The following is a 17,999-nucleotide window of genomic DNA, read 5'->3' on the forward strand; positions in this document are numbered from 1 at the left end:
TGCCTCATATAGTGTATCTCCATCCTTTTGAGTGAAGTTCTGAATCTCCCTCCTTAATCGTTTGGTCAATTGAGCAGGGAAGTATTGTTTCAAAAACTTCTTCACCATTTCATCCCAAGTTGTGATGATACCTGCAGGTAACGAGTATAACCAACGTTTTGCATCATCTTTTAAAGAAAAGGGAAATAGAAGTAACCTGAGTCCTTCTGGTTGGATGTTCTGAATGGTTTGCAGCTTGCAAATATCCAAGAATTCTCTAATGTGAACATTAGGATCCTCAGATGGCGTGCCCGAGTACTTAGGCAACGAGTTAAGGAGCTGCACAGGAATGGAGAAGGCCTGATTGCCCGGTGGTGTGTAAGCTATGCATGAGGGGGACTCCGAAGCTGTAGGAACAAAAGCATCCTTCAATGGCTTTGGTTCAACCATGGCGAGGATTGGGGGTTCCTTTTCGTCCTCGTGAATTGAACGTGCAGGTGAGTTTGGTGGAGTTTTCCCGTGCTCCTCCCCTTGTGAGGAAGTAGAACCCGCCGTTGTGTCGTCAATTGGCAAACTAGTGTCCTTCGTTTGCTTTCTATTCGACTTGTAAGTGCGTTCTATTTCTGAATCCAAGGGGGTAAGATTGCCTTGTGCAGTGCTACGAGTAAGCATACACCTGAAAACACAAACAAAGAAAAACTAAGTAAGAAACTAACACAAAAATCAAATTAGACAAACTAGTAGAAGCAATTAGAATAAAAGTAATCCCCGGCGACACGGCGCCAAAAATTGATAGCTCTTTTTAAAGCTATTGATTTTCCTTATTCTCCTGCAAATATGTCAATTGTAATATACGGAAATAAGGGTCTCCCGCAGAGGATTAAGTTAAACTAAAGGCTTCAACAAAAGTCACAAAAACGTGACTGCAGCTCCTACTGAACCGCAGTAGAAAAACAAACTAAAAACCTAACTAAAACAACCCAGAAAAATACGAAAATTTACAGAGATATACTAGACACGTAAAGAGTCTAGCACACAAAATTTGGTGAATTTTGGAGTTGATTTGCTATGGAAATAAAATACAGAAAAACAGAGAACAGAAAGAAAAACGAAATTGAAGCAGATTTGAAGTTGGTTGAGATCAAGATAATGAAACTAGCTAGGAAGGAAGTATCCACCCCCAACAATCACACACAACACACTTTGTCCAATTTATCACCAATTAACTTAGTTGAAGATGCTCAGATTGGCTCGGTACGCTTGAACACAACCTATTACTCTTTCTTACTTTGTACGCTAGGCAGGAAGTGCTCTACACCTAGACTATTCCCAAGCAATGCAACCTAAAGGTACGTTTATTAGATTAAACATGCAGAGATCATTAAGTTTGAAAAGAGTTTGAGCAATCACTAGGCATCGCAAATAACTTAGAGCCTTGCTAAACCTAGGGTTTTGTTTACTTGCTAGTGAAAACTACCAATTACTTCTCTAGATAATTTGAGGAATCCAACTATTGATCCAGGCATCAAACAATCAAAGTATTAGAACCCTAGCATGCATACTAAGTAGTCCTCCAAAGCATACAAACATAGAATTCATCAATGAGAAATTGGTAAACAAAACCTCAACTTTATTAATTGAAAACAAACCGAAAATCAAAGTATGTTATGGATCATGTCTAGGGGCTTCAACAGCTCCCTAGCTACTGGAAATTTAGTTACACATAATTGGAATCAAAAACACAAAGGAGTTCATGAGAAAGGAAGACAACAAAAATCAGAAATTGGGAAAAATACGATCAATGATCGATCTTTGAGAAACAGTGATCGATCGTCTCTGGTGTGATTTTGCAGTCTTGCTTCTTCTTCTTCTTCTTTTATGTGATATGGTGTGTATGTGGTTGGTCACTCTATTTATAAAACATGGAAGGAGGCCCCTTTATGTAGGAGTTGCAAGTTTCAAGGGCACTCTTGCAATTAGGCCAAGCTTGTTTACTTGTTCTATTTGATTTTCTCTTCTTAGGCTGAATTCTTTGACTTGTAGATCCTTTACAGCTGATATAAAACATGCTAACAGCTCATATAAAACGTGTATAACTCAGCAAAGGATCCCCAAGAAGCCTCAAAACAATCTGCCAAGAGATAAGGAAGGTGACTTCCTTATCTGCCTCACTTAGGATTGCCTTTTTAGCCCTTCTTTTAACTCGGTTTCATTTCAGCTTTGAATGTGATTTTTATCAAGATACAAGCCTTGATGTTGATCTTTAAGAGTGTATAAAGATCTTCTAAAAATCCCCTCAGCTTGCTGCCCAAAAGCAGCCTTGAAAAGCCTTCAAGATAAGGTCTGTCAGAAAATTCCAGATTTTCCTTATCTTCTGGTCAATTTTATGGGCTTGTACACCGACCTTGTAGCTATCTTTCTGAACGTTTCTTAGGCCTATAATGCCCTATGATATCATTTATTGACGTCTAAACAATAACCTTCCAAAAGACTTTCCAAGAAAGTCTCCAAAAGACAGCTCCAATATGCTTCATAGATAAGACTGAAGGTGGAAAGCTGATCATGATGCCTACTTTGTGCAACGTTGCAGACTTCATCCTTGACTATTATGATCACTTGATTTGGCTTTATTGTAGTGAAATATCTGGTTTTCACATGTAGTCAAGAATTGCTGCCATGGTGCACTCAAACTATCTTCAAAATGGGGTCCAAATATAGAAGAAAATAAGGCAGATTCCAGTTTTCATATTTTGCTTCTCAGCAACTGTTTTGCACGAATTTTTCCACAAGCTTCCCTTCTTGTTTCTGACCACATAAATGGTTGTCCTTCATCTTTTGCATCAGTATTATACATTTGAGCCTTAACTTGCCACAATTGAGCTCCTATTTTTCCATGGTTGATCCACAAACCTCCTAAGAAAATAACAAAGTTAGCTTGATCTTTTTAACAAAATAACTAAGCAAAAGTGTAAAGGATTAAACTATAAATTCGTCGCATTTTATGCTCCTATCACTCTCTCTGTTTTTTTTTCCCCGCGCGTGAGGCGCGTTCTCTGGTTTTGGGGGTCTTTTAATAAGTAAATATCGGTTCCTAGCCCAAATTACACTTTCAGGCCCAAGAAGTAGAAAGCGTACTTTTCACTTCAAGTCATCCGCAGTCACCAAAGCAATCGAAGACTCGTTGAGCTCGATCGTCTTGTTTTAGAGATGTCTCTTTCTACCTGGGACTATCTCACCCTTCTCCTTCTTCGTCCTCTCTTCGCAATCGCACTAGTCGTCTTGTTCATTGCTTCCGGTAACTATTCCTCTAACCTTTTTCACCATTTAATTCGTTTTGGGAGTTCTGAAGTTGAATTCAGGATCTGGGTCTGTGAGAATTCTAGTAATTTGTGATTTCTGGGCGTGGATTTACAGGTTGGTATTTGGCGTGGAAGCTGGTTTTGGTTCATGTTCCTCTTGTTCAAGAGATTTTCGGGTTGAAAAAGAAGCCCGTCAATCCCAAACCCGCAACTCGTGGTCGATTTTCCAAGTTTTACAGTACATTGGAAACCCAGAATTCAGCTTCTAAATGGTAATCTTTACTTCAAAGTTTAATGCTTTTCTTTTGGGTTTTGAGTTGCTGCTCTGAGATAAGCAAACAAACATAAAATTGGTCAAGCCCAGAAATTGGTGTTAGAGAACTCTTAGTTTGTAGCTAAAGTTTCTTCATTTGTTCTATTGCATTGAAAAACAAAGATAGAATTGAGTTGGGTGCTCTGAGTTTGTTCTAATACTTAGTGGAGTTGCATATATGGATTTGGAATAGTCGAATAGTCATGTGTTGTTGATGTTGGATTCCCATTGTATAATTGTGTCATTTTCATAACTTTCTGTATGAGATTGAGATTCTCTACAAACATAAAGAAGAAGGTTATTTTAGGACACTGTAGGATTACTTTTAGACTCTGATTTAGAATCCATAATATATGGGAGCTTATTTATCATTGAGGACAAAATGTGAAAGGGCTTGGTTACAATGAAGGTTCATAATCCAGTTTCATCATACTTGCAAGTCATGCATTCCTATTCAATCATTCATGCAAGAAATAGGGATTTGTAGCTTGAGAAATCTATTTATGGGTTCAATGGTGTTGCAGAAATGAAGGGAGAGCAAAGTTCGTAGATTCATTTGTGATTGAAGGGTAAGGGAATGCATGACAGCAAGTTCATTGTTTGATGGAAGGAAGAATTCGACGACACACTTTCCAGGGTTCTTTTGAACGGTGGAGATTATGTTCCTTTGTGTATAGCAGTATAGATTGATTTGAACAGATTATGCTCCTTGTTTATAGATTTAAATTTTTGAGTCGTTTGACCAAAAGGATTACATTCACTAATTCAGAACAAAATTTGGGGTATTACTTGCAAAGAAACCATCTACAAATTTCAGTGTAGGATATCAAACAAGTTGATGTGTTCAATAGTTTCTTGAATTCGAAAGGATATACAGCTATCTTCACCAATTAGAGGATGAATAGATTCTTTCCGAGAGCGATTCATCCTTCCTCGAAGTAAAATGGCAACAAAAAAAATTCCTTGGAGTGGGTCAAGAAGAAAGAATTAACAACTTGGAATTTATCGTTCTAACTTCAAGTCTATCACTCTATGACAACATACGTGAAGCAACCCTAATTCTATTTCATTGATTTACCTTACTCTATTCGAGCTAAGTAGCTATAACCCAAATGTAGAAAGTTAATTTGATCCATCTTGATAAGTGGACTATAGAAAACAATACCATTTTTGTTTTTTTCCTTTACTTGGATTTGAAATCAATGGTATGCCTACAGGAAAGAGATCAATTAGAGATTTACTCCTTACAATGACATACTTCTCATTTGTAATCTAATTGTGTTTGTACCCACATTTGCATGTTCACTTGGACATAGCTAATGTGCGTGGTTATTGAATGACTTCTAATTACAATGAGCCGCTCAACAAGTAATTTGGGCCGGTAGCAAGAAATGTTGGCCGATGGATAATTGGACACTTCGTTTTGTCCAATTTGAGTCAAATAAAAGCTAGGCTTTTAGTTATCCGCCGGTCCGTAGTTATCAATTTGAGAGAAATTTATTAACTGAAAGCCCATTGGCCAATTTCTCAAATCACTTAAGTCAGTTTCCAACTTGGACTCAACAACTTGGAAAGATAGCAGCCGATTGACAGATCAAGGCCGATAAGTGATAAAGAAGGAATTTGATCAAGTTAGTGTTTCAGTCGAATTGAAGTTCGTTAGCCAATACGGAGATTTTGATCCAAGATAGTTTACTTCGAAATTAATTACAGCCCTTGATGACAACCATCAGAGCCGATCAAGATGAAATCCAGCGTCAAGTCAGCCGACGATAAGTATTGGAGCCAAATCAAGATAGAGACACTGAGCCAAGAGGAGGCCGAATTCCACTCAACTTCAAAGAGCCAAGAGATCAATTCAAGTCACAAAGCAGCCAATATAAGTAGAAGCATCGACAGAAGACACACACACACAACTCCAGAAACTCAAGCCATCAAGCTTTTCTTGCTTTCGTCTTATCTTTTACTTAGGTAGAATTTCCGTCTGTTCCTTAGTTAGTTTGCTCTGCTAGTTACAATCTTAGTTACTTTACTTTCCTTGTAGCCTAGTATCGATTTTGAATTGTTCTCTTTGTTTTCTTTCAAACAATAGTTAATAATTTTTAGTCGTTTAAGATTTCAGTTTTATTGTTTGCTCCTTATTGTCTTTATGCTTTACTTGTTTGATCATGCTATTTACTGTTCGTAGTCGCATAAAAGCTATTAATCTTGAAGATTTCATTCGTTACGAGTTTACCTTCACAGTTACATGTTATTACTTGAATCCAATTGACTTAAACCCTGTGACCAGACAATTCGTATTCACTCACACTCTCACAACCACACCTGACTCACCCGACCTTCAGCCACCAAGTCCTTAAACTAGAGGCATCGAACTATCAGCCGAGAATAAGTTCCTTCCTCGGCTAACAATTGCTTGATAAGTCAGATCTACATTTACTACACCTACAGTTGAACACTTGGCCTTCTGGCCGTGTGCTGGCACGCTCCACATTCTATTCATCGAGAAGGACATTTGTTTCTTGATCTCTCGGCTATATAAGCCGAGGTGATTTTCAGAGGCAACATCTTTTGGCACGCCCAGTGGGACGTCAGATTACTATTTTCTTAGTAAGGTTGAATGCAAGGGAAAGAGGTTGGACAACAAAAACAAGACAACCCATACAGTGTAAACAGGGGAAAGAAGTGTCTTCAGTGCGGAGAGTCTGGACATAATTCAAGTTTTTGTCCATCATGGCCGAAGCTCGATCTTACTCCAATCAGAATGTCACTTGAGTCAAGTGGGAATGGGACTTCAAACTCTTCATCGGCAAAGCAATCAGCCGATGAACGTAGAGCTCAAGAAGCAGCAAAGACTGCAGCAGCCGAACTAGCCGCAAGACAGGAGGCTACACAAGCAGCGGCAGCCGACGCCGCTGCAAGGCAAGAAGACATGAGACGAGCGGCCGCTGAAGCAGCCTTGGCCAGGCAATCTACTGAAAGTTCATGTAGAGGCTCACCACTTAATGCTTTTCAGAGTGCCTCAAATAGTGCAACCACTCTCGGTGCTATCATATATGCAGCACGAGATGGTAGAGTTAGAGATACTGTGGAAGCTGATTATTTAGAACCGGCCGTAGTGTCAGCCGAGTATATGTATAAAGCATTGAATGAGGTTTTTAAATTGCAGACGAATGAACTCGCTGCCCGAGGAGAAATCAACAATAGAACGTTGGTAGATCAGTTAGCTACTGTTTTGGGTGAGAATACTAACCGATCAATCGAAGGATTGCAAACGTCTCTTGAGCAACTGAACCAAATAATGGCGGCTATGGTAAATGGTCAGAACACTTTGCAAACCTTGCTGATACAAAATCAACAAGGCCAACTCAACCAAGCACTTCAACCTCCATGGCAGCAAGCTCATGCTTACGTTCCACAGCCACAGGCTCAGTTTCCTATTGGTGGACAGTCGTTTCAAGCTCAACCCCAATTTGGAATGGCTAATAATTATGTGCAACAGCCGATAAATAACAACAACGGTTTAGGAGGACAAAATCCACCTAGGAATGGGTTGACAGTCGAAGAAATTAGGAGAATCTGTGAAGAAACTGTAGTGTCGGCTCCTAGAAGAACGGCCAAGCCAAGATACACCAAACCATATCCGGAAAGGGTTGAAAACAGAGATTATCCGAGGGGATTCAAATTTCCTGACTTTCCTCTCTTCAGTGGAGATGATTACCAATCAACTATAGCACATATTTCTCGATTCACAGCACGGTGTGCCGAACACTCTAGAGATGATGACTTGAAGCTGAAGTGGTTTGAAAACTCATTGACCGGCCCTGCACATGCGTGGTACGTTAACTTGGCACCTTCTACGTTAACAGTCTCAGTCAGCAGTTGAAGGATGAGGAAATGGTAGAAGGTGCTGCCACGAACAATGGCAAGCAGGACGATTTTGGAGATGAGGGTGATGAGGAAGTCGATTATGAGGAAGAGGAGGAACAAGGTGACTATGATAATGAAACTGGAATCGATTACAACATAGGGGACGACACAGCTTTTGACATAGAAACTTTATCCCCATTTTACAAGGGCGAGGCCGCCTTTGGGAACGGAGAAGGTAATACAATGGACATCAACATGGTTTATGTTCTACCTTCAGAACTGAAAGCTCAACCAGGTCAGTCAAATGAACTAATCGGCGACTTTGTTGCCGATCAACATCCTCGATTTGAGATTGATGAAGTTGATGCCCAGTTGAAGGATGAGGAAGGCCGTGTGGTACTCACAAAACCAACGGCCAAAATGGCTCAACATTTGAAGCTGTTATACATCCTGGCTTACATAGAGGGATATCCAATAACGAAAATTTTGGTGGACAATGGTGCAGCAGTTAATGTGTTACCTACAGCCGTCATGAAGAAATTACGCAGAACTGAATCCGATTTGCTCCCTTCAGACATTGTAGTGAGCAACTTCTCTGGAGGTAAGAGTAGGCCAAGAGGTATCCTCCTACTCGATGTCACCGTGGGAGAAAAGACAAACATGACAGCTTTCTTCATGGTCGATTCATCTGCTCATTACAATGCATTGCTTGGCCGCGATTGGATTCACCAGAACTTGTGTGTACCTTCTTCCCTGCATCAAGTATTAATCTTCTGGCATGGAGACAAAATTGAAGTTATTCCAGCAGACAATAACCCATTCCAGGCATCCACCAATGTAGTGGAAGCAAGGTTCTACGAGAATGACATTGGTTATTTCACTTTCAGTGGACGAGATAGCAATGGTCGACCTACCCAAGTTACGGCCCAGAAAATTGTCAACCTAGGAGGTGAGGATGTTTTGCAAGACGCAGAGCGTCCAACCTTGGTTGACCTCTTCAAAGACAATATCAATGTCTAGAGACCCAAGGTCTCTAGAAACAAAGGCCGCAATCCGATCTATTTTAGGATGTTTGCTAGCCTATTGGGCCGACAGGACTACCAAGTCTAACTCGGCCATCAGCTTGATGGAATATATTACAGAACAACAAGAAGAAGAATTACAGTTAGAAGATATCGGCCCAGCCCTGGTCGAATTAGAAGATACTGAAGCCGAAACTCAAGATCCCGTAGACCAAATTAACTTGGGAGATGAGGATAACCCTCGGCTGATCTCTATCAGTAGACTCCTCGAACCAAAACTGCGAACGGCGATGGAGGCATTATTACGAGAATACAAGGATTGTTTTGCATGGGAGTACCATGAAATGCCTGGGCTCGATAGAAATTTAGTAGAACATGTATTGCCTCTTAGAGATGATTGTAAACCTTACAAACAAGCTCCTCAGCGATGTTCCACCGAGGTACAAATTGGAATGAAAGAGGAAATTGAAACATTGTTACATGCTAAATTTATTAGACCTGCTAGATATGTGCAATGAGTTTCTAACGCTGTACCTGTAAGAAAGAAAAATGGCAAAATGAGAGTATGCGTTGACTTCAGAAACTTGAATTTGGCAACTCCAAAAAACGAGTATCCTATGCCAATGGCCGATCTCTTAATTGATGGAGCGGCCAAACATGAAATATTATCTTTCATGGATAGTCATGCCGGCTATAATCAAATATTTGTAGCCGAAGAGGATATACATAAAACCGCCTTCAGGTGCCCAGGCTTTTTTGGAACCTTTTAGTGGGTAGTGATGCCTTTCGGTTTAAAGAATGCCGGAGCAACTTACCAAAGGGCCATGAACGCCATTTTTCACGATTTAATTGGCAAAACTGTGGAGGTGTACATAGATGATGTAGTTATTAAATCAAAAACCCGATCGGGACATCTAGCCGATCTTGAGCAAACATTCAAACGTATGCGAAAACATAAACTTAAAATGAACCCCAAGAAGTGTGTTTTCCGAGTATCAGTGGGGAATTTTCTAGTTTTTCTCATTCACCAACGGGGCATTGAGGTCGACAAAAATAAGGTTACAGCCATTATCGACGCACCCGCTCCTTCTAACAAAAAACAGCTACAATAATTCCTTGGTCAAGTTAAGTTTCTTAGACGATTCATCTCTAACTTGGCCGGTAAACTTCAGCCATTCTCTTCTCTACTTAAGTTGAAAATTGGAGATGAATACAAGTGGGAGCCAGAATACCAAAAAGCTTTCGACGAACTCAAAAAGTATCTAACACAACCCCCAATGTTAGTACCTCCACAAAAAGGAAAGCTGTTGAAGCTTTATATCGCAGCCACAGCTGACTCTATTGGGAGCATGTTGGCTCAAGACAATGATCAAGGAAAGGAACAGGCCATCCATTATTTGAGCAGAATCCTCACACCTGTTGAGATAAGATATTCGCCGATTGAAAAGTTGTGCCTCGTGTTATACTTTTCGGCGATTAAATTACGACATTATATGTTACCATCAGTCATTCACATAATTTCACAAATGGATTTAATTAAATACATGCTGACTCGGCCGATCATCAAAGGCCGAATTGGAAAATGGACAATGGCACTTTCTGAATTTACTTTCAAATACGTGGCTCAAAAGTCAGTCAAAGGCCAGGCATTGGCTCAATTTCTCGCCGACCACCCTTCTGTTGAAATAGATACTGCACAAGTCAGCCAGATGTATCACGAGCCTTGGCTACTATATTTTGATGGCTTAAGCACTAGTGACTCCGCTGGAGCAGGGATAGTGATTGAATCTCAACCGGCCAAAAGCATCAATTTGCCTTCAAACTAGACTTTAACTGCACAAATAATCAGGCTGAATATGAAGCCTTAATAATTGGCCTAAAAGTATTGGAAGAGCTTGGAGCAACACGAGTTAAGGTGTTTGGGGACTCACTGCTAGTCATCAATCAAATGCTTCAGGTTTTTAGATGTTCAAATCTCTCGCTGGCCACTTATTATGTCGCAGCACAACAACTGCGTAGTTGTTTTCATGATGTGGAATTTCACCATCTGCCGCGAGAACTCAATCGCGAAGCGAATGAAATGGCTCAAATTGCTTCTGATGTCAACATTCCGGAAGGCCAGACTAACAAAATCATCACAATTGAGAGAAAATTGTTGCCATCTTTGGCCGAGAGAGGTATGCCAGACGATGTTTTTGAGCTTGACGTGTCATTGGGTGATTGGAGATTTTACATAATCCAACACCTTCTGATGAAAACTGATGGCGGCGGGAGTCGAAAAATCAGAATGTTGTCTAGCAAGTTCACTATTAAAAATGGTGAATTGTTAAGGAAAAGTCCTGATGATAACCTCCTTCTTTCGTTGCCTTGGCTCTGAAGATGCCCAGCTCGTAATGGCTGAAGTTCATGAGGGTATTTGCGGAGCACACCAGGCTGGGATAAAAATGCGGTGGTTAATTCGTAGACATGGCTACTATTGGCCAACTATTCTTAAAGACTGTATTGAGTATGCTCGAGGCTGTGCTCCATGCCAACTTCACGGGTCCATTCAGAGAGTTCTAGCTTTCCCCATGAATCCAATAGTAAAGCTATGGCCTTTTCGGGGCTGGGCAATGGATATAATTGGCCAAATTTCTCCCCCATCTTCCAAACAACACAGATGGATTCTGGTAGCCACAGATTACTTTACAAAATGGGTTGAGGCCGTTCCATTTACCTCCATAAGTAGTGCCGAGGTAATCAGATTCATTGAGCAGAACATCATTCATCGCTTCAGTATTCCATAAACTATAACCACTGATCGAGGATCAGTGTTCATAGCAGAAACCGTCATAGAACGGATGGCCGAGTATAAGATTACAATGCAGCAGTCGACACCCTATTATGCTCAGGCTAATGGACAGGCTGAAGCTACAAACAAGGTCCTCATCCAAATTGTGGAAAAGATGATTCAGGAAAATTTACGTGATTGGCACAATCTTTTGTCAGAAACTTTAAGGGCTTATCGGACCTCCAAATGCTTGGCTACAGGGACAACTCCCTTTGCTCTGACTTATGGACATAACGCAATGTTACCAATGGAAATGACAGTCAGATCATTGAGAGTCGCAATGCAAAACAATCTCACGGCCGACGAATATAGTCAGGCAATGCTACAAGAACTAGAGGATCTTGACCAGGCACGACTGGATGCATATGATCGACTTCAAGCTCAAAAGAAGGTTGTCGCTCGTGCTTACAATAAAAAGACCAGATACAAGAGTTTTGGGGAATACGAGTTAGTTTGGAAAGCAGTGTTACCCATCGGCACGAAGGATCCCAGATTTGGAAAATGGTCACCAAATTGGGAGGGCCCGTTTATTATTGACAAAGTTCTCGGAAAATGAGCATATCATTTACGGGATAAAGATGGCAAACGACACGCAATGCCTATTAATGGCCAGTACCTAAAGAAATATTATCCCACAATGTGGGAAGCACGAGCTACTGAGTAATGGTGTGACCAAGTCGGCCACTAGCTTATAATGTGTATATGTTTAGGCCGTCTTGATTTTGGCCGATGCAGTTAAGACAACAAGAGTATTATTTTTATCAGTTTGTTTGCTTGACCATTATGCTCCACTTGTACTTACTACTACAAATTATTATTGATACATGACACAATAAGGTTTATGACCAGTTACTGACAAGTAAATAATTCGTTTTTCATCGGCCTAGAAGTTTCAAATGTTTACAAAACCGGCCAATGGCCGACAAAAGAGCCACATACATAAATCATCATTACTCGGCTAATAAAGCTTTAAGAGCTCCTAAGGTAAAACCAGTGTCCCGAAGGTCACTCTCAAGTTGCACACACTTAGGCTCGGAATTTTTCAATTCGGCCTCTAGCTTTTTCAGTTGTCTTTGGCTTTCGAAACACTGCTTACTCCTTTGAAGAAGCTTTTCCCCCACTTCTTGTCTCTCTTGTTTCAAGGACGCCAATTGTCTTTCCAACTCATTTATCTTGCCTTTAAGAGACTCCATAACCCATTTTTGCTCCATACACCACCCAAACTCGGGAACCAGGGCTTTCTTCATTTGCTCACAAGCCAATGTTTGTTGTCTCATTTCTTCTATTTCTTGGTACGCACCAGCTACACCAGATATTTGTTGGGCCAACACCTCTAGCTTCTCACCAATGAGGTTTCCCTTGGAAGGAGAAAAGTATCTGGCTCCAAGTAACACATCCATGACCACTTTCACTTTTGGTAGTTGACCTGTTTCTACAAACTCTTTCAATGGCTGAGATAAAGTTTCATTTACCACCTTCGGAGCCCATCAATTTCCTCCCTTGACGTCGATTGAGAGGTGGGTAACTGTGAAATGGCCGAGCAGCATTCTGGTTGGGTTAGCGCATCGGCCGAAAATGCCCTCATGAAAGCTTAGAGTTCGGCTTCAAACCCTTCCTACAATGTCAGCTACTACCAATCAGTTTTTCAGCAAAATAGAAAGGAAGTAATCACAAAACAAGTTTGGTGCATACTTACCGGCTCGTTAGCCGACACCAATTTCTCACTAAGCGACTAGGTTACTGACAAGGGAGTACTGGCTTGCGTTGAAGTTTGAGTGAGTACACGTGTCTCCTTCTCCACAGTCATTGTCACAACTTCCCTTTCGGCCATTCTTTTAGAAGACACTATCTCCCCCACAGGTTCGTCACTAACTGGTTGGCCATCTTTCTCACTCGTTCGACCCACGAAATCCAATTGGCCGTTTCACTAAGCCATTTTCCCGGTTTTGTGACCATGCTCCCCATGCTTTTCCTTCGCTGAAGTAACTAGAATCATCTACTTCATGCTTGCTCAACACTTTCTCCACATCGGACGGTATATCACTATGGAAACTTGGACCAAGTTGACGTACGCCACCTTCACCTGGGACTCGTTGTGTTACCCTATTCATGAATGCTGCGGCATTCTTTTCAGTGGCTTGACTTAATGCTTCCGCGAATGCAAATGAGCGTCTGATAATACTTTTCTGTTTGCCTTCGTCATTGTCTTTTCCGATCTCTTTCGAAGCCATTGCTTGGTTGTCCCACTCCTACACGATTGAGAGAATCAAGATTAGCACATCATGTTTATTGGTGCACATCAAGTTTCTAGTTATTCGGTGCTATTCGCCGAAAACTATGAAACTTTGGGGGGGGGGGGCAAAGGCATATTACATGCATATGAGCCAAGACATTCTCGATATAAAAAAATAAAAAAAATATTAACAATATAAAATCCTCTGGATAAATATTTATCGAGAAATATGCGTGCATCCATGATTGTGCATTTGGTGTTTAACATATAGTAAATTAATCATTGATTGACTTTATGGTCCTGCTGCCATATATGATTTTCAAATGCATGATTATAAGATCATTCTGGTCTTACAGAAAATAAGAACATCAACACAAATTTCACTTTGTTTGACTTTTCAAACCATTTATACAAGTGATGACAAAGGCAATCAAATCAAAGTGCAAGAAATAGTCATACGCATTGTTCAAGTGTGTAAGCAAATTTCAACTTCATACATGGCTAAAGCTATGTGCCACGAATTGGGCCCATTGGGAATTAAATTCAAACTAGCAAATTGTGAGTACACTTTGATAGTCTACTGAATCATGCATGAGAAGTCAACAAACATTAATATATGTATGTGCAAATTGCAAAACCATGCATGGAAGAGAGAGAAAGTTGCACATAGGCACGAAATGGGTGGATGAGCCCATAATTCAAACAATTCCATTAAATTAAATCTGGGGATTTGAAAGGAATTGCGGCACATTTAATTACATGGTGGGTCTCATATAATTGCAGGACATATAATTGGAGATTGATTAAACATATTGAGCTAAAGCAATTATGAACAAGCTGTTGTGGGTCGATGCAATCTTAATTGCAGTCATGAACTTGTTTATGTGCTTCAGATTTCTGGGAAATTGAGAACACAAGTGCAGAACACCATAATTAATTACATAAATAGCTAGCCCATAATTGGGCGTGAGGAAATGCATTTAATTACATATGGAAGAGTTAGTGGGTCTTGAATGATAAGGTCAGAATTTTCTTTTTGACTAATGCAAGTCTGGGAATTTGAACAGAGAGCACAAACGTATAAAGCCATAATTAGCTCCAAAGAAGGTGGCTTCTAGTAATGAATGACTGCACTATTCATCTTCAATTATGAACTCACAATTCAAAAAGGAGTACATATCGTACCTGCAGTTTGTTGAACCACGCGCAGTGAGCAATCAAGGGACACCCAGCATCCAAACAGCTCTAATGAAATGGGATTTGCTCAAAATCAGAAGAAACCCAGCCATGATTTCAACTCTGGAACAGTGGGAGAGATGATTACACAAAGCCAAATTCGAAATCTGCATAAGAGATATTCATCAGATTCGCCAAATCTGGGTTTTCTGGTTTTCAATGTCATATATAAAAGTCAAAATCTTACCTTTTGTGTGATGATAGTCCGTTTTGCCTCCTACTGACTCCATACCCAGTTCATTTGGTGAAGGATTTGATGAATTTGAAGGCGGGATCTGTGAGTTTGAAGACCTCCAGTAGCAGAGCTTTGTGTTTCTGTCAAAACGGAGAAAAAGAGCATGTGGTTGTGAGGAGCTGAGAAGATGAAGAGATAAAATGATTCAAGGGAAAAGTGAATGCATGTGCAGGTACCCAGCCAACCCGTAAAAAAAAAAAAAAAAAAAAAAAAAAAAAAAAAAAGGAAAAGGAAAACGGGTAGTTGGCAGACCGAGCTTTTGCTATTAGGCCATGTTTGTTTCCCGAAAAGTGGGTGTTGGGAAAGGAAATACTTTCCTTTCCTGCGTTTGGGGACAGCCAAGGAAGGGAAACATTTTCCCAAAGCAAAGGAAAAAGTGGAGGAATTTAGTTCCCTCCCCCCCCCCCCTCCGGAAACACTTTCCCAAAGGAAAGGAAAGTGATTCCTTTCCTTTCCAGTCAACCAAACATGGCCTTAGTGTTGGCCAACTTTCTTTGAAGTTGGCTGCCAACTTTCATTTTGAATTGGCTGCCAACTTTCATTTAAGTTGGCTGACTTAAAAATTTGAACTCTCTTGTTGGCTTACTCCTTACTTTGGCAAACTTAAAATTTTTTGGCTAACTTGAACCTTTTCATGAGTTGGCTCATCCATCCAAAATAGCTTTGTTGGTTTCCTTGAGATTTTTCATGTGTTGGCTCCCACTTGCCACTCATTTATTGGCCAACTTAAGGTTTTTCAAGTGTTGGCAACATGAGCTACAAATTGGCTTTCCTGTGATATGTTTTGTTTGTTGGCTGATACTTAGTGTTTGGCTCCAATTTTGCTGCAGCTGGTCAACAGTCTCTTTTCTTGCGCGGGCGTGCCAGCACCGTTCGGGTGCGGTCGTCGGGGGTGTCCCTTGACCTGACTTCTATCAAGCGATTGTAGACGAGGAGAGCACCAACCTCGTCGTGGGATTCTTTCTGCCTCGTGGTGAGGACTTTGCTGAAGTTTCTTCTTGTTAACACAATCGATACTCAATATTGCAGATTGAGCAGAGCGACATCACCGGGAAGTAGAGAGAACTTGCTAAAGCGTGACTTTAGCTTGGCTAGGTTGCTAGGGCGTTACCCTTGCTTGACTGGTTCTGTAACCGTTGTGGTCGCGGCACTACCGTCGGCTCCCGAGGAGACTAGGACCGAAGCACGTTGACAGAGGGTTTGGTGGCACTGAAAGTCGGCTTCTGAGAAGACTAGGACTAGGAGTGTGATCACCGCTAAGAGAAAGAGAAGGAGAGGAGTTGCTCTTAGAGAGGTTTGCTCTAGAGAGAACTTAGATCATCTTAGAGATGTTGTTGTTGAATGTGAATGTGTGTTTTGTGTGAATTGTGTTTCAATGTAACCTCTATTTATAGGCTACCATGCCAACTACTTTGGCATTAAACAAATGAAAGTGGAGCACTAATTGGAGATAAGGGAGGTGGAGGTGTAGGTGGAGCACTAATAGGAATGATGAATTTGGGAGATAAGGGAGGTGGAGATGGAGGTGGAGCACTAATAGGAATGATGAATTTGGGAGATAAGAAGCACTTTCGGCTCCTTTATTCCTTCATGTATATCTCCATCAGAAATTCAGATTCTGGCCATGATGTCTTCATCAAAAATGTTCCACTATGAATCTAGATCATGCTGACCAAATTTCAGAGCTTTCTTCCATGTGGTTGGGCCGAAAATGCTGCTGGACCTCTTACAGGTCCAGTTTTCCAGTTTTGCTTCTGTAGAAAATTGGGCTGATTGTTTGAAGGCCTTCCACTCAAAACAAGCTCTTGCACTCTTCATAAGAAATGATCCTTGGGCTGTCTAGAATGGATCTGGAAGGTTTCAGTACATTTCGATTTCATTTGGTTAGTCTGCCACCCCTCCTTCCTTGTCTAGCTCGGTTTTTCCTAGCCGAAGTAGGAAAATATGCTAAAGTTGACTTGTCATACTTCCATAGTAGGCTTTATTTAGCCTCTAAATATATATTTCGAGCTTGTCGACAATATATAGCTTGAGCCACTGACATTGGCTCAATTTCTCCAAGACACGCCTTGTCAGGCCAAAATGTTCATTTTGGGTCCAAACATTGCCCCCCAGACCTCGAAGTCAAAGGTCCTCGTCTTGACTAAAGAGGTCTTGAATCAGCACTCCCCTTATAATGTTGTTGCTCCAAAACCACTTGTATTGGCTTGACTGTTTCCATATAGGCCTCTAAATAGGCCATAAAGCTTGAATGCCACTATTGAATTGCCTTTGTCATGAACTGACACTTCCTTTGCCAACTTTATTGCCCCCCATGGATCTGGCAAAACTTGGGCAGGTTGTAGGCAATCAAAACTTTAGCGTGCCCCCCATGCGAAGGAGACTGCTTTTGATCGCGAATGAGGATCCTTCTCTTCCTTGGTGGTAGCTTCGCCATGTGTATAGCAACAAGTATCTGCCTTGTTTGCTGGCTCTCTGTTGATTTTTTCAAATGTAGGTGTTGGAGCCGCTTTCCTGGCTAGATCAAGGCCTATAGTACTTGGCGAAATAAGATGCAAAATAGCAAACTGTTTGCTTTCATTTAATCCTTCGCGAGTCTTATGCCAAAGAGGATGATTGGATCATGGCTATCGTCATCATGACGTGTGACCAATTGAAACCACCATATTTTGCTGCAACTTTAGCATCTAAAACCGCATCGGTTTTAATCATGTTTTAAAAAACATCAGGCCACTATGCTGGCCCTGCGGTGATAGGAAAATGTGGAATATCTTCACTGTCGCCTTAGATGCGATTCTCAAGATGGAATAATGACTCATTAATTATCAACTAGGGCCACTCACTGGCCCAGCTAATAAATTAATCTCCAAACATATTTGAGCTATAAATCAAAGCGTATTGGAGAAGTATCTTCACTGTCGCCTTAGATGCGATTCTCAAGATGGAATAATGACTCATTAATTATCAACTAGGGCCACTCAC

General features: G+C 40.9%; 2 protein-coding genes and 1 long non-coding RNA gene across 3 annotated transcripts; 2 read left to right on the forward strand and 1 right to left on the reverse strand.

The window, feature by feature from the left end:
- Nucleotides 1-3,156: 3,156 nt before the first annotated feature.
- Nucleotides 3,157-4,390, forward strand: LOC133706938 (uncharacterized). Its single transcript, XM_062132490.1, has 3 exons — nt 3,157-3,274; nt 3,394-3,550; nt 4,116-4,390. Coding segments are annotated over exons 1-3 (246 nt in total). The 5' UTR covers nt 3,157-3,186; the 3' UTR covers nt 4,117-4,390.
- A 6,933-nt stretch (nt 4,391-11,323) lies between these two features.
- Nucleotides 11,324-11,869, forward strand: LOC133742703 (uncharacterized). The gene has a single exon (XM_062170385.1). The coding sequence runs from the start codon at nt 11,324-11,326 to the stop codon at nt 11,867-11,869; it is 546 nt and encodes a 181-aa protein (XP_062026369.1).
- Nucleotides 11,870-12,128: 259 nt separating this feature from the next.
- LOC133706961 (uncharacterized) lies at nt 12,129-15,124 on the reverse strand. Its single transcript, XR_009844837.1, has 4 exons — nt 14,970-15,124; nt 14,732-14,889; nt 13,010-13,562; nt 12,129-12,928 (listed from the first exon to the last, which is right to left on the reverse strand). It is a non-coding gene; the product is annotated as an uncharacterized LOC133706961 (long non-coding RNA).
- Nucleotides 15,125-17,999: the final 2,875 nt, after the last annotated feature.

This window comes from Rosa rugosa, chromosome 4, assembly GCF_958449725.1.
Source record: "Rosa rugosa chromosome 4, drRosRugo1.1, whole genome shotgun sequence".
Classification (NCBI taxonomy): Eukaryota; Viridiplantae; Streptophyta; class Magnoliopsida; order Rosales; family Rosaceae; genus Rosa; species Rosa rugosa.

Bases quoted from the DNA above. Each gene is read 5' to 3' on its own strand.
- LOC133706938 (XM_062132490.1), top strand. From the start codon at position 3,187: ATGTCTCTTTCTACCTGGGACTATCTCACCCTTCTCCTTCTTCGTCCT. The intron at 3,275-3,393 runs GTAACTATTCCT...GTGGATTTACAG, and splicing joins CGTCTTGTTCATTGCTTCCG to GTTGGTATTTGGCGTGGAAG.
- LOC133742703 (XM_062170385.1), top strand. From the start codon at position 11,324: ATGGCCGAGTATAAGATTACAATGCAGCAGTCGACACCCTATTATGCT.